The following is a 24,105-nucleotide window of genomic DNA, read 5'->3' as shown; positions in this document are numbered from 1 at the left end:
TGCTTTTTATATAGACGTAACATGGATTTCTATGGAATACATTCACATCCATGTATTTTTGTGCCTCTGCATTTTTGGAAAGGGTCAGGGACTCCCCCCACACACACACAAAATGCAGCATTTAGCATGTAATAGACTTCAATGAATGCAACCATTAAAAAGGCAAGTCCTGCATTTTTTAGGCATCTTTCATTATTTATTTTGTCCAACAACAAATTGCCCAACCAAAAAGAATCAAAAATGCATGAAAAACACGTCAAATGCGTGCAAAGCACAGCAAAAAGCATTGAATCATGCATAGGTGTGAGTCGAGGCTAAGGCTAGGTTCGCATCTATGCTTTTTTTTTTTTTTTTAGTACGTTCGCAGACGCACAAATACGCATGATAGTCCATTTAACCTTCTCTCTTATGGGTCCTGTTCACATCCTTGCAGTTTTCTGCAGTGGGTTTTTTGTAAAGGTGCAGAGACTTCTAACACACAGCATGGTGTGTTATAAGCTCCATAGACTTTGATGGAATTGCATAGAAAACACATGTACATGTGGTTTTGGGGCATCTTTCTGCATGACAACAGACACCTCCTGCTAGCAAAACACAAACCCTTCCCAAAAAACACAAAATGCATTAAAAACTCGCTGAAAAAATGCACATGCATAGATGTGAACCTAGCCTAAGGATCAGTGTACATTTTTTGCAGATTTCCTTGCATTCACGCATGTCGCAAGTTGCCTATTCATTTTTGTGAGCTACTCTTTGCGCGAAAAACATTCAAAAGAAGACCCTTTTTCACACTGCACCATAACGTACATTTGTCAATATGCGTTTTGGTGTGCATGCCTTAGCAAGATGCATGGAGGTGCCATTGAGAAAAATTGGCACCGTCATACGCCTGCAAAAGGGCTTCATGTTTTTGAGTGTGGCAGGAAAGCGTGCAATTTTGCACACAAGTGTTTACTATTCAAAGAAGGTTGACCTAAGGAAACGCAAAAACATTGTTGCTGCTTAGGTTGGGTGTCATTAAGTTGTGCTTCCATTAGGGGGAGCCATTGTTTACATTATTCCTTCATACTGGAGATCCATCTAAAACTGTAGAGCACTAGTAGATGTATCTGCTTGTATTGTATTGTATCAATTTTTTATAACTTGGAGATAAAGTTGGCAGTTTACTATAATCCGCTAAAAGCTGGAGAGCAACAGACTGCCTAAAGTAAATATTGCCTTTCTAAAATGGCCAGATTGACATTTCAGACTCTTCCTAAGTGCCCCAAAACAGGGGTGCTCGAATATTCTCACTTTAAAAATGGGGAGAAGTTGAAATGGAAAAAAATATCATTTTCTTCTACCTTCTAATTTACAAACTGCAAGCTAGCTGCTTTCCCAGAATCTTTGTTTAATGCGCTATTGACCATACAGTTTTTATAAAGATACCACAGCGGATCCGGCTTTGATTCTTTCCTGGTCCAGACCTTCTCCGCTATGACATAGGTGACCACACACGGGAATTACATTTCTAAACTCTTCTCAGGTAACCGATCCATACATCATATGAAGGTTTACCTTTATGTTGTCATTTCAAGATGCAAATCATATTTCGAAAAGTTTGAGTCCAGTTTAACATTTCATAAACTTGTCATTAAAGGACCGACCACCATGATGTCAGAAGGGACGAGGAATATTTTGGAGGCGATGAAAGAGCATGGAATTCGGAAAGTGGTGGGCTGCATGTCTTGTGAGTAATAGTCTTACTGTTCTCTGCTGATATTATTCATCTGGTGACATTCTGGAATTAGAAGAATATACAAAGTACAGATATATCTATGCAGACCCAAGGGGTATGAAAGCTGCCCATAGACCTTAGAGAGCTTTTGATTGTGTAGACTTGATCTGACCGCCCGAAGACAAGCCAATGCTAGAGCACTCTACAGACAGTCCCTGGTTTTACGAAATGATAGGTTCTGTAGGTTTGTTCTGAAGTTGAATTTGTATGAAAGTTGGAGCAGGTCTATTTTTTAAGTGTAATGCCAGCCAAAAAAATATTTTTAAGTTTTGGATAGCATAACTGGCCATGCAGTGATGTGGGATTGCTGACAGGTCCACAGTAGGTGGCAGCATGCGATGAGCAGCAAGATGGCCAACTGGCGGTTTTCGGGACCAGTTTGAGGTCACGCTCCGCCATAGTTGTATGTAAGTTGGATGTTTGTAACCTGGGAACTGCCTGTATATACTTATGGGGTGAGCTTAGCCAAGCTTACATTTGGTGTCCCTACAAAAGGGACAGGGCAGAGGAGTGGGAAGGTGCAGGCAGGGGCATATGTATAGGGTCGCCATTGCGACCCGGACCCATGCTCCAGGGGGCCCATGCAGCCCCCCCTGTATGCCAGGATAGGAGGTGGTGTGGGCTGCGGTATGTAGAGGAAACGATCCCTCCATGCATCTGCTAAATGCCTGCTTCCCTTCCTCTCCCTCCTGCAGCCGTTGATATTCTGCAAATGGAGGACATTGATTCTTTCACATGCCATTCCCACTGCCTCCCTATTCCTGTGCTGCTTCATACGTCCCTCCGCCTCTCCCCGCAGCGCTTTCTCCCTCCCAAATCCCGCCGGCTGCTGTGGGAGATCGGTCAGGATGGAGAGCAGGGAATATGCTATTTACCGGACCCTTCCTTGCCTTAATGAGTAGAGTCATTGATAGGTATCGATCACTGACTGTTTTTTGTGTTTTTTTTTTTTGGTTTTTTTTTTTGGTTTTTCAATTTATTCATAGCTGGGACATAGTAAACTGTGTTTACTATGCTTCAGTTTATGAATGAACGGGAAGCTCTGTGCAGAGCTATTCCTGTTTATTCATTCTGTGCAGCGGAGTCCCTTTCTCTGTCTCTAAAGTGAGACATCAGGGGTCTGTTTAGACCCCTGATATGTCACCAAAAATACAATTAAAAAATTGTAAAAAATAAATAAAATGGTAAAAAATAATAAATAAATAAATAAACGACTGACACCAGTGGCAGACCAGGGTTCGCAAAGGTCGCACTTGCAACCGGGTTCTACCGTTCCGCCACCATCGGGAGACTCCAAGATGGCAGGAAGGTGGCCCACTGCGGGATTGTAATTAAGGGTCCCACAAGTAAGAGCCCCATGATCAGTGGGAAGGGCCACCGGTAGGGGTCAGGGAAGGCCCTTCATGATTTCTTGCATTGGGGGCCCTGAAGATTCTAGTTATGCTGCAGGGCATATTGGCAAGAGAATTAAAATGAATGTTTCCTCCATATATTGTCTTGCAGAGGTTCTATAGACAGGAGATTGTCGCCCCATTCAATCACTGTTATCCCTTTCACTGATCAGCCATAACAAATATGACCACTGACAGATTAAGGATCCTTTCACACAGGCTTTCTGCCCAGCGGAACCAGTTTTGCTCAGCGGGGATCGATCCGCCAATCCCCGCTGAGCAGGCAGATCACAGGTCCGTCTCCGCTTACTTTTCAGAGACGAAGCTGTCAGATCCCCACGCTCCTCTATGGGAGATTGGATGAAAACGGACCGCCTGTCCATTTCATCCGATCCGATCCTTCAGATGGTTGGAAAATAGGGTTTCCATCCATCTGGATTTCACAGAAAGGATCGGATGGGAGAGCAGTGGGTGTCAGCGGAGATGTCACCGCTGACATCCGCCGCTCCATAGGGCTGCATGGAGGATCCGATCAGGTCCGCCTGAAAAAACTGACAGAGGGACCTGATCGGACAGCCTGTGTGAAAGGGGTCTAAGTGAATAACCTTGATTATCTCATTACAATGGCATCTGAAAGTCTGTGGGATATATTCGGGAGCAAGTAAATATGTTGTCCATGAAGTTGATGTGTTGAAAGCAAAAAAATGGACATCGCTCTTTGTGTTTGGGGGTTGACGGCCAAAAAAATGCCTACAATGGACGTGAGGATCTGAACTGGACCACTGAGCAATGGAAGAAGGTGGCCTGGTCTGATGAATCACATTTTCTTTTACATGATGTGGACGGTCGGGGGTTGTGTGCATTACTTACCTTACACCTATGGCACAAGGATGCAGTATGGGAAGAAGGCAAGAAGCCGGCAGAGGCATTGTGATGCTTTGAGCAATATTCTGGGCTTCTGCCATTCATGTGGATGTTACTTTTGACATGTAGCACCTACCTAAACATTGTTGGTGACCAAGTACACCCCTCAATGGAAACGGTATTCCCTGGTGGCAGTGGTCTCCTTCAGCAGGATAATGCACCCTGCCACACTGCAAAAATGGTTCAAGAATGGTTTGAGAAACACAAGAAAGAGTTTGAGGTCTTGACTTGGCCAAATTCTCAGATCTTAATCCAATCGAGCATCTGTGGGCCGTGCTTGGAAAAAAAAGTCCCCACCTCGCAGCTTAAGCTGGCCATAGATTGTTTGAATGTCGGTTTGCTGCTGACACCCAAGCGATGGGGCACTATTGCTGCTGACACCCAAGCGATGGGGCACTATTGCTGCTGACACCCAAGCGATGGGGCACTATTGCCGCTGACACCCAAGCGATGGGGCACTATTGCTGCTGACACCCAAGCGATGGGGCACTATTGCTGCTGACACCCAAGCGATGGGGCACTATTGCCGCTGACACCCAAGCGATGGGGCACCATTGCTGCTGCCGCTGACACCCAAGCGATGGGGCACTATTGCCGCTGACACCCAAGCGATGGGGCACTATTGCTGCCGCTGACACTCAAGCGATGGGGCACCATTGCTGCTGCCGCTGACACCCAAGCGATGGGGCACTATTGCCGCTGACACCCAAGCGATGGCGCACTATTGCTGCCGCTGACACCCAAGCAATGGGGCACTATTGCTGCTGACACCCAAGCGATGGGGCACTATTGCTGCTGACACCCAAGCGATGGGGCACCATTGCTGCTGACACCCAAGCGATGGGGCACCATTGCTGCTGCCGCTGACACCCAAGCGATGGGGCACTATTGCCGCTGACACCCAAGCGATGGGGCACTATTGCTGCTGACACCCAAGCGATGGGGCACCATTGCTGCTGCCGCTGACACCCAAGCGATGGGGCACTATTGCCGCTGACACCCAAGCGATGGGGCACTATTGCTGCTGACACCCAAGCGATGGGGCACCATTGCTGCTGCCGCTGACACCCAAGCGATGGGGCACTATTGCCGCTGACACCCAAGCGATGGGGCACTATTGCCGCTGACACCCAAGCGATGGGGCACCATTGCTGCTGACACCCAAGCGATGGGGCACCATTGCTGCTGCCGCTGACACCCAAGCGATGGGGCACTATTGCCGCTGACACCCAAGCGATGGGGCACTATTGCTGCTGACACCCAAGCGATGGGGCACCATTGCTGCTGACACCCAAGCGATGGGGCACCATTGCTGCTGCCGCTGACACCCAAGCGATGGGGCACTATTGCCGCTGACACCCAAGCGATGGGGCACTATTGCTGCTGCCGCTGACACCCAAGCGATGGGCACTATTTATTATTTTTTTCTTTCACTGACCACCATGCCTGATGCATTGTTTCCTCCTACTGACCACATTTTCTACCTCCACTGGCCACAGTTTGGCCCCCCTAAGATCTAAAGGACTGTGAACTGACCTTTTGGTTTAGTTTGTTTGTGTACCCCTGTTTTAGAGCATGTTCGGATCATGATCTGCCCAACTACACTGTTCAGTCCACATAAGGCCCCTTTCACACTTAGACCCCTTTCACATTTGTGTGACTTGTCCTGTGACTTGGGACTGTAAAGTCGCATGACAAGTCGTACCCCATGATTTCCAATGAGTACCATTCATATCTGTGCGACTTTAAGTTGCAGCGACTTCAAAGTAGTCCCTACTGAAGGGGCCTTATGTAACCTAAAAGTCGTGCGATTGTACCACGATTGTGATGTGATTTTGACTGGACTTTAAGCAATGTCATTGGACCTCAAAACACATTAAATCGGCCCAAAGTAGTGCAGGGACTACTTTGAAGTCGTACAGATATGAACGGTACTCATTGAAAATAATGGGGTATGACTTGTCATGCGACTTTGCAGTCCCAAGTCGCACAAGTGTGAAAGGGGCCTTAAGCCTCGTACACACACTACGATTATCGGCCGACCGATCGTCCGACTTTTGTCCAAGTTGTGTTTTGTTGGTTGGAATGTGCCTAGACTGCACACGAATTTTCTCGGCCAACAAAATTCTACTTCAGAAGTGATGTCATGTGTTGGTTTGTTTTCTTTGTGTTTTTTCTTCTCTGAGCATGCCCAGTCTTGCTCATCAGATTTTTCCCTGTCGAAATCTGTACTGACTGCACGAAAATCGGCCGTTGTGTTGACGGCCAACAAAAATTTTATAGTCTGCACACCAGATTTTTTTCGCCCGAAAAGTCGGAGTTGGTTGTCGGAAGCATCATACTAACAAGCCGAAAATCGGCAGATCGGTCGTTGGCCGAAAATTCCCTGCCGATTTTTGACTCGTGTGTACGGGGCTTTAGCCTCAGTTTGCATCATTTTCATGTTGCATTTCCCTTTCAGTTCACTGAAGGATTCATCACATGGATCAGCTGAATATCCTGCATAGATTTAACATAATCCTTTTTTTTTTTTTTTTTTTTTTTTTTACTTTCTTGAAAGGGATATTGGTGCTGCCACTAATAACAGTTTTTATTTTGAATGCTAGTTGCCTGGCTATTAATCTTTCCCAGTCGTTTCATTACTGTCCGAAACCCAAACCTTGAATAAGTATGAACATGGAAAGTCAGGCGCCTTCTTTGCATATTTGCTCCAGGTCAGAGATTCAAACTACCAAAGATGAGAGTCCGCATCACAGCCAGTTAATTGGCATTTTCAGTATGAGACCTCAGCAGTAGAACCCTCCCTTTATGTCAGTTTGCTAAGATTCTGGCACAGGTTATTGCTAATACACATACACTCAGCCTTTATCATGAAGCAGATAAATGAGCCATTCCAGATAAAATAACGACCAGATTATGAGAAATAAGACTTTCAGTAGTTACGTTTTTTCATTTGCGGTATTAAACCAAAAATGCATTATATTCCAGTTTGCCAATCATTAGATGTGGTGGCTGCATCAGTTTTCTTCTTTTATGCTTTATCCCTCTGTTTTCACCCAGTGATCTGGCCAGTAATACACCTCCTGTATTAGAGTGCCCCCACTCTGGATGAAGGAGAACATGGGGCACAGCAGGATTGTTAATCTGGGGAGAGTGTTAGATGTACTAGAAGATTTAGATACACTAACAAATTGAAGCCAAACTCCAGCTCACGCTGCAGTTACATAAAACGTTGTTTTTTTTTTTTTTCCTTTTTGGGATAAAGGTTTTACATGAATAAAACAAGCTGATCATTGTAAGCATGTCTGTCAGTGGTAAGTGGTATGTCTTAAATTTCTTCACTAATACATCAGCTGGAAAGCTTGATCTTTTGAAGAACCATTGACTTACTGACTTGATCACCAGATTAAAAGAAAAGAAAAAAAGTCTAAAAAAAGTATACGAACGCAGCCATCACATCTAAGAATCGGTAAGCGACAATATAATAAATGTTTGCTTTTGGATTTAATACTGCTTTAATATAATATTTCAAGACCGCATTCGTTTTAGTAAATTTAACCTTTTGATGGGATATAATGACATTCAAATGTACAATAAGTTAGGCGGCCTTGTGAAGTGGTGCAACTTTGTACTTTGTATAAAGTAGATCAGTGTTTGCCAACCTTTCAGACCTCACGGACCACTAAACTCACAATTTTGAACCCGCAGGACACCAACATGAATTTTATAGGCCTTATATACACAATGCTTTGGCTCTCTGCCCCCCCCCCCTCCTTCCCAAACCACACTGCTGCCTTATATACACACAATGCTCTGGCTCTCTGCCCCCCCGATCACACTGCTGCCTTATACACACAATGCTTCCGGCTCTCTGCCCCCACTTCCCCTCTGATCACACTGCTGCCTTATACACACAATGCTCTGGCTCTCTGCCCCCTTCTCCTCTGATCACACTGCTGTCTTATACACACAATGCTTCCGGCTCTCTGCCCCCACTTCCCCTCTGATCACACTGCTGCCTTATACACACAATGCTCTGGCTCTCTGCCCCCTTCTCCTCTGATCACACTGCTGTCTTATACACACAATGCTTCCGGCTCTCTGCCCCCACTTCCCCTCTGATCACACTGCTGCCTTATACACACAATGCTCTGGCTCTCTGCCCCCTTCTCCACTGATCACACTGCTGTCTTATACACACAATGCTTCCGGCTCTCTGCCCCCACTTCCCCTCTGATCACACTGCTGCCTTATACACACAATGCTCTAGCTCTCTGCCCCCTTCCCCTCTGATCACACTGCTGCCTTATACACACAATGCTCTGGCTCTCTGCCCCCCCTTCCCCCTCTGATCACACTGCTGCCTTATACACACAATGCTCTGGCCCTCTGATCACACTGCTGCCTTATACACACAATGCTCCAGCTCTCTGCCCCCCCTCCCCCTCTGATCACACTGCTGCCTTATACGCACAATGCTCCAGCTCTCTGCCCCCCCCTTCCCCCTCTGATCACACTGCTGCCTTATACACACAATGCTCCGGCTCTCTGCCCCCCCTTCCCCCTCTGATCACACTGCTGCCTTATACACACAATGCTCCGGCTCTCTGCCCCCCCTTCCCCCTCTGATCACACTGCGGCCTTATACGCACAATGCTCCAGCTCTCTGCCCCTTCCCCATCCCTGGATCACACTGCTGCCTTATACACACAATTCTCCAGCTCTCTATCTCCACCCCCCCCCCCAACACCCTCTCTGCCTTACACAGACTCCTCATTGGATCTCACCTCCTAATCCAGCCATGTGCTCGAGCTCTGTGCTCCCTCCCACAGTCTGCAATCAGCGCTGCCATTGGAAGTCCTCTGCTTCCTCACCTCCTGCTCTCTGCACTACTCCCAGCGCCTCCGTCTGAGTTCACAATAGCCGGAACTACAGAGGAGGCATCGAGTATCAATGTGAGCTGACAGTATCAACTGTCAGGATGCATTGAGAACAACACTAGAAACAACATTGGGCATTAAACATCCGCCACATTGTTGATTTGTGGGAGAACGCCTGGGGAACTTGTGGTCCACAGACTACTGGTTGGCAACTTCTCAAGTAGAACAAAGAGAAGTGGCCCTGTAGCAGTCCTATTCCTTTTTATTGTTCATCTAATGATTGCTGAAATCAGATTTGTTGATACATGCAACACCGCTATATTACCTGGTTTTTAGTGTACAGCATAGGATTGTTTTGATATGTTTTTTTCCCAATATGATTCCAATAACATTTTCTGTATTCCTGTTCAAGCCTTTCTGCTGTGGGACGTCGCTAAAGTCCCCCCTCGTCTTCTGCCAGTGACGGAGGATCACATCCGGATGCACCAGGTCCTGAAGGACTCCGGACTGGACTATGTGGCGGTGCTCCCTCCACACATCGCAGGTGACTGGAAACACTAAGGGCCCAAACACTCTATGTGCATGCACTGACACGGGCTCATATTGGTAGAAAAAAGTAGAACTATAGGCAAAACTTTCATTTTGAAACGAGCAAGGGAGGGTTATAACCCCTGTCAGATTAGTTTTTTTTTTTTTCGCAATCTGTATCCCATTGCAGAGATTTCCCATCACTTCCTATCCCATAACCAAAATAGAAAGTGAGAGGAATTCCCTGCAAATTAGGGAATTTCTTGGGGACCCCAAGGTCACCAGAACTAGTGTCTGGTCTAGTGTCCTGGGAAGATTTCACTTCTATTACATTTCTGGGGACAACCCAAAATTTGGGATTTTCTTTTACTTTCAATGGTAATAGACCACAGACCGCAATAAACACAAGCATTCTAATCATTTTGCACTCTGTCCAAAACTAAATAAAAGTTTTGCCTTCAGTTATACTTTAACACCATCCCTTTAATCTGCTATAGGCCAGGCAGGAATTTCCTCCTTCGGAGGTGACGTCCTATGACGTCCTCTCAGAAGACGCCGCCCAAGCGGCGCGATCTGTCACCGGCTGCTTTCACCAGACACCACAAATGACTGATCAATGCACCAGCCCGCAGCCAGTGTTATGTGATCACTGTGACCAATCACCGCAGGCCAAATGATGATTGTAAACTATGGATGGCTTGCTTTCATGCCACCATTGTATACAATATACTAGCTGTGATTGGTCACAGTGATCACATGGTACAGACAGGGACAATCACAGCCCATCTGTACCATGTGATTAGCTTTGATCAATCACAGTTAAATCACAAGACACTGAATTAGTTTCAATCAGTAAAAATGGTTGCTCATACCAATGAAATTCATTGGCCTAAGCGATCATAATGTGTTAAAAAAAAAAAAAAAAAATCCTGATCACTTCCCCAGAGTAGTACAATGTTGCACTGTATTGCTCTGGTCAGAAAAACAAATCGTGAAAAAAATGTGAATTTAAAAAAAAGAATTTATAAAATGTATTTACATACTATCACCAGTCTGTGTCCCTGGTCACAGCCACACCAGTTATATTATAACGCTGTACTGTAATGGTGACAGTATGTTTAAAAAAAAAAGTGTGAAAAAAAAAATTTTTTGTTAATTTTTCCAAAAAAGCGTGACAAAAAATAACAACATCAAAAAACTCGCCATGCCTTCTACTAAATACCTTGGACTGTCTCCTTTACAAGAAGGGGTAATTTGTGGGATATTTGTATTGTTCTGGCGTTTTTTGGGCCTCAAGAAATTAGATAGGCTGTCGGTACATCGGATTAATCGATTTTCAGATATATACCATAGTTTGTGGACTCTAACTTTCCTACAGATTAAATAATATACACTGATCTGGGTTATTTTCACCAAGAAAATGGAGCAGAATACATTTTGGTGTAAATTTATGAAGAAAGATTTACTTTTTTTTTTTTTTATTCTCAAAGAACTTTATTGAACAGAGAAATATGACAGTATAAATTCCAGAGCATGTACACCATACAAATATATAATACAATGCCAATACAACAGAATACAGGCAAGGCAGCAGAGTAGCATAAAACAGAGAATTTGCTGAAGCAAAAAATAAGACCCACCAATCTCCACAAGCATAAATATAAGAAATAGCAGTATACATTTCATCCAATTAGTAAGCGGTTCAGGACAAGTTCGACCCAAGCTAAACCCAGGGTATCTAGCCATGGGACCTATAATTTATGTAGCAATATTTCCAGGCAGTGGGCCTGACGTGGGTCTGCCATGGTCACCGGTAACACCAACAGCACATTTAAACTGATTTCCCAAGTGTGAGATCTGAGTCAAAGAACATTCCGGCATCTTTTGGTTTGTTTTGTTTATTTGATAAAGGGATAGGAGAAGGGAATGAGTGGGATACTCCTCTGGCTCAACTAGGTACAAATTGGGACACTTGAGAGAAAAATGCCTTTCAGCGCTGACATGACGCCAGCTGGATGCCGACCAACACTTGCTGGCGCTTGAAATCACTGACTTGCTTGTACTGTCTTGAAGACTGACTTCTGTCACTCTGGTTAGCTCAAAAGTCCTTGACACTGCTCCCTCCAGTCCTCCCTGACTGAGGTAGCCTTTAGTAACGCTGCTGCTGCAACTCTCAACACTGCACGCTGTACACTTCCACTGTACACTGAATACTTCAGGGCCCAACCACTGGCACCCCCTTTACTCTTCAGGGTCAACACTGGCACGCCCTTTTACTCTTCCTGCACCGGCTAGCTAGCTCCCAGATCCCTCTGACCTTCTCCGGAGTGGTCCCCTCTCACTAGGCAGACCCCCAGGGGCAGTTTGTAGTACTCACGACTGGGAATGCTTTCCTGAAACTTGACCCCTCTCAGCTCCACTGGTCCTCAGCACATCGGATCCTCTCTGCAGCTCAGCTCAGCCCTCTGTCCCTTTTTAGGCAAGCCTCATGACAGTAGGAGAGACAGCCGTACTCTCCCTCCTGGGACTCTGCTTCTCACCAAAGACGCTGCATCATGTGCTCCCCTCAAACTTATACCCACTCCCAGAATGCTGTGCGGCAGAATCTGCCTTTCTGGGGTAGATACAAGCCTGGGAGTTCCATTGGCCGGGTTTCCTCCACTGCCCAACGAGAGCCCTTATTGAGCACAGTGGGGAGACTCCCCAGTCTCAACAGCCACACCTGGGAACCATGACAACCTAGCTGAAATCATGGCCCTTCTGATAAGCCGACAAGGCCTACTAAACTTTACCTAGCACCTACTTTGTAGGGTGCTACATCTAACTTATCAAATTTCCCCAAAACAGCCTCTGTGTTGCAACATATACTGTTCAAGATGTAAGGTGTCACCCATCTGGGATATCCACTCTTTCACTGTAGGGGGATCAGTGGAGGTCCACTGTCTTCGGCCTCGTACACACGATCAGATTATCGGACTAATAATTTGTCCATTTTTTTTATTGCATGCTAGTCTCGTATGGAAAGTAAAGAGGCTACTCAACATAGGAAACTTTTCGTATGACGGAATTCAACTTCAGAAGTGATGTAATGTGTTGAATTGTTATGTTTGTATTCTTTCGTTTCCGAGCATGCATAGTCTTGCTCTTACGATTTTTTTTCAGACGAAAACTATACTAAAGCCCCGTACACACGTACCAATCGTCGGCATACAAATGTTCGTCTTTTCTCCCCGGGATGTCGGTGTCTGTTGAAAAGTGCAAAGACAGCACAAGGACAGCACAAGAATTTTGTCTGCAGACTTCAGCTGACTGCAGAAGTGATGTCATGTAATGGTTAACTTTCCCTGTGTTTTTAATTTTCTGAGCATGCCCAGTCTTGCAAATCTGCGGTCTGTCGGCCGAATTCTGTACTGACAGGCGAACAATCGTCCGTTCTGGTGTCCGCAGACAAAAATTTTCATGTTTGCAAGAAAGACTTTTGTCCGCGGATTGTGCGCAGACAGCTGTCGGAGGCACCATACTAACACGCATACAATCGGCAGATCTTTCGTCCGCCGACGTTTGTATGCCGACGATCGGTACGTGTGTACGGGCCTTTAGTAGATGAAAATGGGATGTTTTGTTTACGTACAATAAAAATGTTGTAGCCCGCACTTCCAGATTTTGTCGTACGAAAAGTTGGAATTGGCTGTTGAAAGCACTATACTAACGATCAGGTCGTTCATCGTAGGAAATTTTACTTCCGATTTTCTTATCGTGTGTACAGGCCTTATCAATCTGCGGGCCTGGAAAAGGGATCTGGCTATTGCCTGTCTAGGGATATCGTCTATGGGGAGGTCGTATGAAATTCCCAACAGACACTGTTTGGGTTCCTCACGTTAAGAGGCCTGAAAAAACGTATTAATGCCTTTTTATAACTCCCCTCCAGTATTTGTGAAATTTTGGGCACCTCCACATCAAGTGAATTAAATGTCCATGATCCCTACAGCATCCAGTGCAGGTGGGGCTATCTCAAATTCCCATGTGAAACAGTCTCACTGGGGTGTAGTGTAGTCTTAGAAGCAAGTATATTTGTGAGAGGCGTTGAGCCACATTTAAAGAGCACTGTTGGACCTCCAACAAGGCCTCCTCTCATTGTTCATCCTCAAATACGCCTACATCTTTTGCCCAGATGCACTATTGGGATGGTCTCGAAGGAAGAAGAAAGCTTATTTGCAAAATTTTATGCCAGAAACAAAGAAAAACAAAATGTTTGCCTTTTTTTTTTTTTTTGTTTATTTAGCAAAAAATAAAAAAAACAGTGGTGAAAAAATACCACCAAAGGCTCCTTTCAGACGGCCGCTCCGCTGCTTAAGTCCGCTGCGGGACTTTTTTTTTTTTTTTTCCACGGAGCGGATGACATTTGTGTCATCCGCTCCGTGTGCCCGCATATCATCCCATCCGTTTGCGCATGATATGCGGACATAATGTAAGTCTATGGCATTGCGGATGTCAGCGGATGACATCGCTGACATCCGATTTTCCTTCCTTTCCGTTTTTTACACGGATGGAAAAATGGGGTTCTGTTCCATTCGTAAAAACGGAACAGAACTGAAAGGAGGAAAATCGGATGTCAGCGGATGGTATTCCGCTGACATCCGCAGTGCCATTCACTTACATTGATGTCCGCAAATCATCCGCAAAAAAATAGGATGATTTGCGGACACACGGAGCGGCCGTGTGAAAGGACCCAAAAGAAAGCTCTATTTGTGTGAAAAACAAATTCTTATGGCTACAGTGTTGACCGCAGAATTGTCATTCAAAGTGCAACAGCGCTAAAAGCTGAAAATTGGCATGGGCAGGAAGGGGGTGAAAGAGCCCAGTATTGAAGTGGTTAATGTAGGCATTTTTTTTCATACTCTATAATGCTTCTTTAAAACTAAAAAAAACATAAACATGTTATGAAAAGGGCCAAAGAAGCATTTAAAGTTGTAAACCTTTGTTCTATAATTTTTTTTTCTGTGATAAAGATGTTATACATACTGTATTTGCTCTGTGCAATGGCGGCCCCGATCCTCCACCTCTGGGCCCCCCTCAGGCACTCTTGGCTCCTCCTTTTCCCTGTGTGCCACCACAGGAAGCTGCTTACCTGGGCCATCGGTATCCAGCGAGTGCAGCGGCTGGTAACAGACGAGCGGAGAAAAGATGGCCTCCACTCATCTCTATGGTCTAGGGAGGACCAGAGTGACGTCATGACGTTCCTTCTGGTTCCGGTCCAATGTAAACAAGGCCTTTTTTAAAATAATTTTTTTTAAAGCACTAGATCAATGTTTGTGGTTTTTTTTTTCTAATGCTTTATATAAAGGAGAGATGTGAGATCTTTTGAGGATCTTAAAGAGGACCTGTCACTGCTTATTTCTATCACAAGGGATGTTTACATTCCTTGTGATAGGAATAAAAGTGGTCAACATTTTTTATAAAGGATGTGGTGAACACATACGTAGGTCACACCCACATATGTACACGGTGGTCAAACCACACATGTGAGGTATTGCCAAAAACCTGAGTACGAGAGCAAAAATTCTAGCACTAGACCTCTGCTGTAACTTTAAACTGGTAACTCATAGAAATGTTTAAAGTGTCGCCTATGAAGATTCTAAAGTACCATAGTTTGCTGCCATTCCACGAGCATCAATTTTTGAAGCATGACATGTTGGGTATCTCTTTACTTGGCGTAACATCATCTTTCATATTTTACAAAAACATTGAGTTATATATTGTGATTTGTTTTTTAATTTACAAAAAACTTTGTTGGAAAAACCGCTGCACAAATACCGTGTGACATAAAAAATTGCAACGATCGCCATTTTATTCTCTAGGGTCTCTGCTACAAAATACATATATAATGTTCAGGGATCTATAATTTTCTAGCAAAAAAAAATCATTTTTACATATATGAGAGAAGTGTCAGAATTGGCACGGTTGGCTGGACACCATTTTGACGATCCATGGTGTGCTGGCCATATAGGCTATAACCTTGTGTTGATACTGATTCCCAGCTGGCAGTTACTACAGCACCCACCTGTTTTGAGCCATTTCCAGGTATGAGTGTGATGGAATTTTTTACTGTTATCACATGGAATTAGGCACATGCGCCTACATACCTGGAAGTACCCAGTATTTTCTTTGCTTCTGGTGGCTAAATAAAGTGGTGAGCAAAAAAAAAAAGCGCATATGTGCTGTTGAGAGGGATGGAGTGATTAAAGCGGAACTCAAGGGATAAAATATTTTGCATACTTACATTGGGCTAGCTTGGTCCAGCCTGACCGGCTCCCATGGAAATCACTTTAGTAACCTGATCTACTACAATAGCATTCTCCAAATTGCAGCCCAGGGGCCAGATGCGGCACTTTGCTTGCTTCTATCCGGCCATTGGGACACTATATCATACACTGATACCAACAGTGGGGTATATTCCCCCCCACTGACCCCAATCAAGGGTAACAATAACTCCCAAAGAAACCAGCGATAGGGCACAATTCCTCCCACTGACACCAAGGGTGGGGCATTGTTTTTTCCACCTGCCATCGGGACCTTTTCTACTCCCAATGGCCCTAGTCCGGCCCCCCCCAAAAGTCAGAAGGACAGTAAACTGACCCTTTGTTTAGAAAGGTTAGAGACCCCTGTACTACAGTGATGGCCACCGTCTTCAGGGGGCTGTGCTGAGGGGCTGCCCTACTGCAAAGTAACCACAGGGGGTCCATATGTTTAAAAGAAGGGTAGTGTCGCGCTCAAACATAAAAGTGCTTGTGCAGATAAATTAAACCTTAATTCAAAAATTTTTTTTTTAAAAATTCATGATTGGTGACAATCTAAAAAATCAATCAATCTGTGCTCAACATTATAAAGTGCAAACAGTCCATATGCAGCATTAAAAAGTCCACATCTCTTTGGTGTCACACAAATTAGCAGAGACTTGATGTTAGTGCAGATTAACCTTCACCTCCACACTTCACCCAGTGATCTAGTAAGGTACTCCTTACCGGAAATATATGACCCCTTAATTATAGGGGGTCACATAGGCAATATCTCCACTCAGTACACACGATCCTCAGCTCCTCTGTTACACAGTGGGTAATCCAGCATCAAGCCCTTATAGTGTAGCTCGGATCAGGTGACAAACATGGGTGGGACAAAAAGGAGACTCTCATGGTGCAGTACATCTAAACATATCGCTTTATTTAAAAAGTATTGCACTTACTCGAATCACCATAAAACAATCGCCTTTCTCATAAAAACATCCAGCAAGGGTTGTGAGCACTGCCGATCGCACAGCGCTCCTCTAACCCGGAAATGGCTACGGTCTCACGTTTCCCTTCCCGACGTACGTTTCGTCAGTACGACTTGACGTCATCAGGGGATCATGTGACCGTATGTTTACTTCTCTTTTTTATTGAGAATAAACCGCTTGGCATCCAATCAGAAACTCCTTAATTTGTAACCCCGCCCACATGACTCGGATCAGAATCATTAAGGGAGCCTGCTTAGGACAAAAAGGATGATAACATAATATTGCAGCATTGACGCCGCGATTTTTTTCTTTTTAATATATACCCAAAGCAAAATTGCTTAGTTTAAAACCTTGGACCGCAACTGTGCTTACTGGGTTTTTGGTGGAATGCCTCACGTTACATTATTGAAATTCCATCAATAGCGGTATTGATACAAATGCATAACCTATTAAATTCATTAACCATTTCAGTACTAAATAAATTAAACAACATGTTATAAATTATTTCATTAGATTTAAATCAAAAATTTGCATATACTACCTCAATTTTATTATTTGTTGGGGACAAGTTAAATTTAATTTTATTTTTGGTTAAAAGATTAAAATTTTAAAAATTTAAAAATTTAAAATTCTTAAAAATTAGATATAAAGCAATTCAAATCTATCTCAATGTTCATACCTAAAGGTTGCAGTGTGTTCATTTTATATATCCATTGGGTTTCATTAATGGATATTTTTTGAGTCATGTTTCCTCCTCTCCAATGGTTTATTACTCTATCAATACCACAAAAAGTCATTTTTGAGGGATCCTTATTGTGGTACAAGCGAAAATGATTGGAGAGGCTATGTTTTGGAAATCCCTTCCTCACGTTTTTTACGTGTTCGTTAATACGCACCGATAATTGTCTTGTGGTCCTTCCAATATACTGGAGGCCACAGGGACAGGTTATCAGGTATGTAACGTGGGTGGACCTACATGAAATGAATTTTTTGATATTGAATTGCTGACCGGTAACATTAGATTGGAAGGTGGTGGTTTTCCTTGGATTTTTCTTTGTTTTCTTACACGCATTGCACCTCCCACAACGAAAGAAACCATTCACATCTAAGAAAGTTGGTTTATTGGTGGGCGGATCTGGTATATTTGGAGCAATGCTGTGTCTAAGATTAGGAGCTTTTCGATAAATGAAAATTGGTTTTTCCGGTAATATTTTATTCAAAGTCTTATCTTTTTTCAAAATTGGCCAATGTTTTCTCATAATGGCTTCAACTTTTTTATAATCTCTATTAAAGTTGGTTAGGAACGCTATTTCTCCATTGCTGTTCTTATTCTTCTTTTTCGTTTTCAGCAGATCTTTCCTCGGCATTTGTCGCACAAGTTCTCTTGTTTTCAAAACTTCTTCCAATTTGTACCCTTTTTCAACAAACCTAGATGTTAACAGATTTGATTGGGTCAAGTAGTCTTCTTCTTTCTTACAGTTGCGTCTTATGCGCATGTACTGTCCCTTCGGTATAGCTCCCAGCCACTTGGGATGATGGCAACTTCTTGTGGGAATATAACTATTCCTATCCGTGTCCTTGAAGAAACTCTTGGTACAGATCTGATTGCCCTCTTTTACCAGAGTCAAATCAAGGAAATTCACGGATTCAGTCTCCCAAGTGGCTGTGAATACCAGCCCATACTGATTGTCATTGATTTCTGCCAGGAATTTCTTTAGGTCCTCCTCCGAACCATTCCATAGAACCAGCAGATCATCAATGAACCTTTTGTATAAGGTTAACGATGGGTTGGGGTTCTTGAAAATTACCTCCTTTTCCCATTGGCCCAGAAGGATGTTAGCTACACTAGGTGCATATTTAGCACCCATTGCCACACCCTTAATTTGGTTATAGTGACTACCATCGTGCCAAAAGTAGTTGTTGCCCATTGCCAGGCCAAGGGCATCACATATAAACTTTTTTTGTGTTGGTTGGAGATTGGTTTTTGAGTTTAAGGCAGCAATGGTGGTGTCTATCACATCTGATTGTTTTAAACTCATGTACAACGATTCCACATCTATGGTCACTAGGATAGTGTTCGATTGTACTTCTAATTCTTCTAAGATGTTAATTAGATGTTTGCTGTCTTGTAAATGGGACGGATAGGTAGGTATTATAGGCTGCAAAAAAATGATCAATGTATTCTCCAATCCTGGAGAAAATGGATCCAATTCCACTTATAATTGGCCTGCCGGGCGGCTTAGTTTTATGTTTGTGGATTGGTTGGTAGTCTGGGTGCTTTTGGTACAAGGTACTGTGCTTCTTTCTTTGTAAGGATCCCGTTTTCTTTGGCTTTTTTCACCAATTTGTTTAATTTGTCTTTCAAGGTTTTGGTGGGGTTGTTTTTCAGCTTCTTGTAGGTGACTGTGTCACCTACTAATCTATCGAGTTCTTCTTTATAATCATTTTTGTTTAGAACTACGATTCCACCTCCTTTATCAGCTCCTCTGATTACTATATTCTTCCTTTTTTCTAATTCTTCCAGTCCTTTTTAACATCATCTTCCACCATATTTTTGAAGACCTCCAAACAATGATTGGAGGCTTTGGGTGGATTGAAAGTGGATTTATTTCTAAGTCCACTATTTTGAAATTCAGAACTCATAGGATTCTGGCTCAAAGGTTTCTCTAGAAAGTTTTTTAATTTTGAGTTTTCTTATGTATTTTTCAATATCAATGTATGTGTTGAACTTGTCAACACCTCTATCTGGGGCGAATTTAAGGCCCAATTCCAATAATTTTAATTCATCAGTGGAAAATTGGACGTCACTGAGGTTGAAGATTCCTGCCCCTAGGATTCTCTTTTTCTTTTGTTTCTTTCTTCCGCCCCTGCATCCTCTCCTCTGTTTTCTTGTCTTCCAGGTGGGGGGCCATTTCTTAGGGGGGTCTGTTCCTGTTGATATTGGGGATAGGTATCCCTTACCCAATTCTGTCCTGGGTTCTCTTGTTCCCAGTAATTCTCCTGAGGCCATGGTTGTTGGGGTCTCCACCATTGTGGGGGTCCTCCTCCCCTCTGCCAAGGACGGCCTCTTCTCCCACCTCTCTGGCCGCGCGGGGCTCCATTTTGGTGGTTGGGGCCTTTTCCTCTCCCCCTTTGTCCCGGGGCGCCACCTGAAAAACAACCCCACCAAAACCTTGAAAGACAAATTAAACAAATTGGTGAAAAAAGCCAAAGAAAACGGGATCCTTACAAAGAAAGAAGCACAGTACCTTGTACCAAAAGCACCCAGACTACCAACCATATATCAGCTGCCGAAAATCCACAAACATAAAACTAAGCCGCCCGGCAGGCCAATTATAAGTGGAATTGGATCCATTTTCTCCAGGATTGGAGAATACATTGATCATTTTTTGCAGCCTATAATACCTACCTATCCGTCCCATTTACAAGACAGCAAACATCTAATTAACATCTTAGAAGAATTAGAAGTACAATCGAACACTATCCTAGTGACCATAGATGTGGAATCGTTGTACACGAGTTTAAAACAATCAGATGTGATAGACACCACCATTGCTGCCTTAAACTCAAAAACCAATCTCCAACCAACACAAAAAAAGTTTATATGTGATGCCCTTGGCCTGGCAATGGGCAACAACTACTTTTGGCACGATGGTAGTCACTATAACCAAATTAAGGGTGTGGCAATGGGTGCTAAATATGCACCTAGTGTAGCTAACATCCTTCTGGGCCAATGGGAAAAGGAGGTAATTTTCAAGAACCCCAACCCATCGTTAACCTTATACAAAAGGTTCATTGATGATCTGCTGGTTCTATGGAATGGTTCGGAGGAGGACCTAAAGAAATTCCTGGCAGAAATCAATGACAATCAGTATGGGCTGGTATTCACAGCCACTTGGGAGACTGAATCCGTGAATTTCCTTGATTTGACTCTGGTAAAAGAGGGCAATCAGATCTGTACCAAGAGTTTCTTCAAGGACACGGATAGGAATAGTTATATTCCCACAAGAAGTTGCCATCATCCCAAGTGGCTGGGAGCTATACCGAAGGGACAGTACATGCGCATAAGACGCAACTGTAAGAAAGAAGAAGACTACTTGACCCAATCAAATCTGTTAACATCTAGGTTTGTTGAAAAAGGGTACAAATTGGAAGAAGTTTTGAAAACAAGAGAACTTGTGCGACAAATGCCGAGGAAAGATCTGCTGAAAACGAAAAAGAAGAATAAGAACAGCAATGGAGAAATAGCGTTCCTAACCAACTTTAATAGAGATTATAAAAAAGTTGAAGCCATTATGAGAAAACATTGGCCAATTTTGAAAAAAGATAAGACTTTGAATAAAATATTACCGGAAAAACCAATTTTCATTTATCGAAAAGCTCCTAATCTTAGACACAGCATTGCTCCAAATATACCAGATCCGCCCACCAATAAACCAACTTTCTTAGATGTGAATGGTTTCTTTCGTTGTGGAAGGTGCAATGCGTGTAAGAAAACAAAGAAAAATCCAAGGAAAACCACCACCTTCCAATCTAATGTTACCGGTCAGCAATTCAATATCAAAAAATTCATTTCATGTAGGTCCACCCACGTTACATACCTGATAACCTGTCCCTGTGGCCTCCAGTATATTGGAAGGACCACAAGACAATTATCGGTGCGTATTAACGAACACGTAAAAAACGTGAGGAAGGGATTTCCAAAACATAGCCTCTCCAATCATTTTCGCTTGTACCACAATAAGGATCCCTCAAAAATGACTTTTTGTGGTATTGATAGAGTAATAAACCATTGGAGAGGAGGAAACATGACTCAAAAAATATCCATTAATGAAACCCAATGGATATATAAAATGAACACACTGCAACCTTTAGGTATGAACATTGAGATAGATTTGAATTGCTTTATATCTAATTTTTAAGAATTTTAAATTTTTAAATTTTTAAAATTTTAATCTTTTAACCAAAAATAAAATTAAATTTAACTTGTCCCCAACAAATAATAAAATTGAGGTAGTATATGCAAATTTTTGATTTAAATCTAATGAAATAATTTATAACATGTTGTTTAATTTATTTAGTACTGAAATGGTTAATGAATTTAATAGGTTATGCATTTGTATCAATACCGCTATTGATGGAATTTCAATAATGTAACGTGAGGCATTCCACCAAAAACCCAGTAAGCACAGTTGCGGTCCAAGGTTTTAAACTAAGCAATTTTGCTTTGGGTATATATTAAAAAGAAAAAAATCGCGGCGTCAATGCTGCAATATTATGTTATCATCCTTTTTGTCCTAAGCAGGCTCCCTTAATGATTCTGATCCGAGTCATGTGGGCGGGGTTACAAATTAAGGAGTTTCTGATTGGATGCCAAGCGGTTTATTCTCAATAAAAAAGAGAAGTAAACATACGGTCACATGATCCCCTGATGACGTCAGGTCGTACTGACGAAACGTACGTCGGGAAGGGAAACGTGAGACCGTAGCCATTTCCGGGTTAGAGGAGCGCTGTGCGATCGGCAGTGCTCACAACCCTTGCTGGATGTTTTTATGAGAAAGGCGATTGTTTTATGGTGATTCGAGTAAGTACAATACTTTTTAAATAAAGCGATATGTTTAGATGTACTGCACCATGAGAGTCTCCTTTTTGTCCCACCCATGTTTGTCACCTGATCCGAGCTACACTATAAGGGCTTGATGCTGGATTACCCACTGTGTAACAGAGGAGCTGAGGATCGTGTGTACTGAGTGGAGATATTGCCTATGTGACCCCCTATAATTAAGGGGTCATATATTTCCGGTAAGGAGTACCTCACTAGATCACTGGGTGAAGTGTGGAGGTGAAGGTTAATCTGCACTAACATCAAGTCTCTGCTAATTTGTGTGACACCAAAGAGATGTGGACTGTTTAATGCTGCATATGGACTGTTTGCACTTTATAATGTTGAGCACAGATTGATTGATTTTTTAGATTGTCACCAATCATGAATTTAAAAAAAAAAAAAAAATTTTTGAATTAAGGTTTAATTTATCTGCACAAGCACTTTTATGTTTGAGCGCGACACTACCCTTCTTTTAAACAATTGTTCAGCACCTTGCTTTTTTTGTTGCCGCTCACTACAAGGAAGCAATTCCTGTAAATAATTAATATTTATTAATATATATATTCACATATAATTTTATGTTTATATTCATTGACTATATATTTATATATTTATACATATATACACGGTTGAACCACTTGCGCGGTTTTTTGGTTTGCACCAAACCCCCCTTTTTTCTGACAGGGGGTCCATAGCTCAGCTATTATTTTCAATGAATACAAGGCATTCTCTGATTAGACAAAGTGGAGATCATAATGTTACCTCCTCTCCACCTCGCCCAATCAAAGAACGCTTTGCATTAATTGAGAAGATTTCAAGGAGTCCTCCTGAATGATGGCCAAGCTGAAGAAACGACCCCCTGTGGTTACTATAAAAGGCAGATACTCGACTCGGCACCCAGAAAGACATGGCCATCGCTGTAATAGCTTGGGCTACCACAGTGATTTACAGCTTCCACAGAGGCACGCAGGTATCGTATATGCATACTTGCATTGGGCTAAGTATGCAGGATATATCATTGCCAGAGTTCAGCTTTAAAATAAACTTGTTGCTTTGCTCTGTATGGCAAAGCACAGGTTTTCCTAAACACAATTTTACATTCTTTAAAAGGCAAAAACAAATATGTATGATCTACCAAAGCAAACAGACACGTGTGAAAAGGCCCTTAGGCTAGCCATAGTTTTCTCCAAGACACACATGCAGGAAGCTTATCAGCTAGTGCTATGTAGCTCTGGGACCTGCTACTGCTTCTCATGTGACTTGACTGACGGGTTGAAGTTCGGCACATTTGACCTTTTTTTCTTTCATACTTAGAACCGCAAAAGATCACTCCATCACTGGAACATTTTCTAGCAAGTCAGGCTGGCCATACACAGTTCAAATCTCAGCCAGTTCAGCAGGAATCGGCCGAGATTCGAACCATTAACCACTTAAGCCCCGGAAGATTTTACCCCCTTCCTGACCAGGGGGTATTTTGCGATTCGGCACTGCGTGACTTTAACGGACAATTGCGCGGTCGTGCGACGCTGTACCTAAACGAATTTGACGTCCTTTTTTTCCCACAAACAGAGCTTTCTTTTGGTGGTATTTGATCACCTGTGCGATTTTTTGATCACGCGCTATAAACAAAAAAAGAGCGTCAATTTTGCAAAAATAACAATATTTTTCACATTTTTTTATAAGAAATTCCCCCCAAAAAAAAAGTAAAAATCAAAATTTTTTAAAATTTT

At 43.0% G+C, this 24,105-nt stretch overlaps 1 protein-coding gene across 1 annotated transcript in view; it reads left to right on the top strand.

The window, feature by feature from the left end:
• The window catches only part of BLVRB (biliverdin reductase B), a 91,693-nt gene that overhangs the window by 54,826 nt on the left and 12,762 nt on the right, over positions 1 to 24,105 (top strand). The window contains exons 3-4 of the mRNA XM_082263759.1: positions 1,640 to 1,729; positions 9,385 to 9,516. Of these exons, the coding sequence (XP_082119885.1) occupies positions 1,640 to 1,729; positions 9,385 to 9,516 (222 nt within the window). The remainder of the gene's footprint in view (positions 1 to 1,639; positions 1,730 to 9,384; positions 9,517 to 24,105) is intronic.

Source organism: Pelophylax lessonae, assembly GCF_965119305.1.
Source record: "Pelophylax lessonae genome assembly, chromosome: 7".
Classification (NCBI taxonomy): domain Eukaryota; kingdom Metazoa; phylum Chordata; class Amphibia; order Anura; family Ranidae; genus Pelophylax; species Pelophylax lessonae.
The sequence above is the reverse complement of the archived record's forward strand: the minus strand, read 5'-3'. Positions and strand labels throughout refer to the sequence as shown.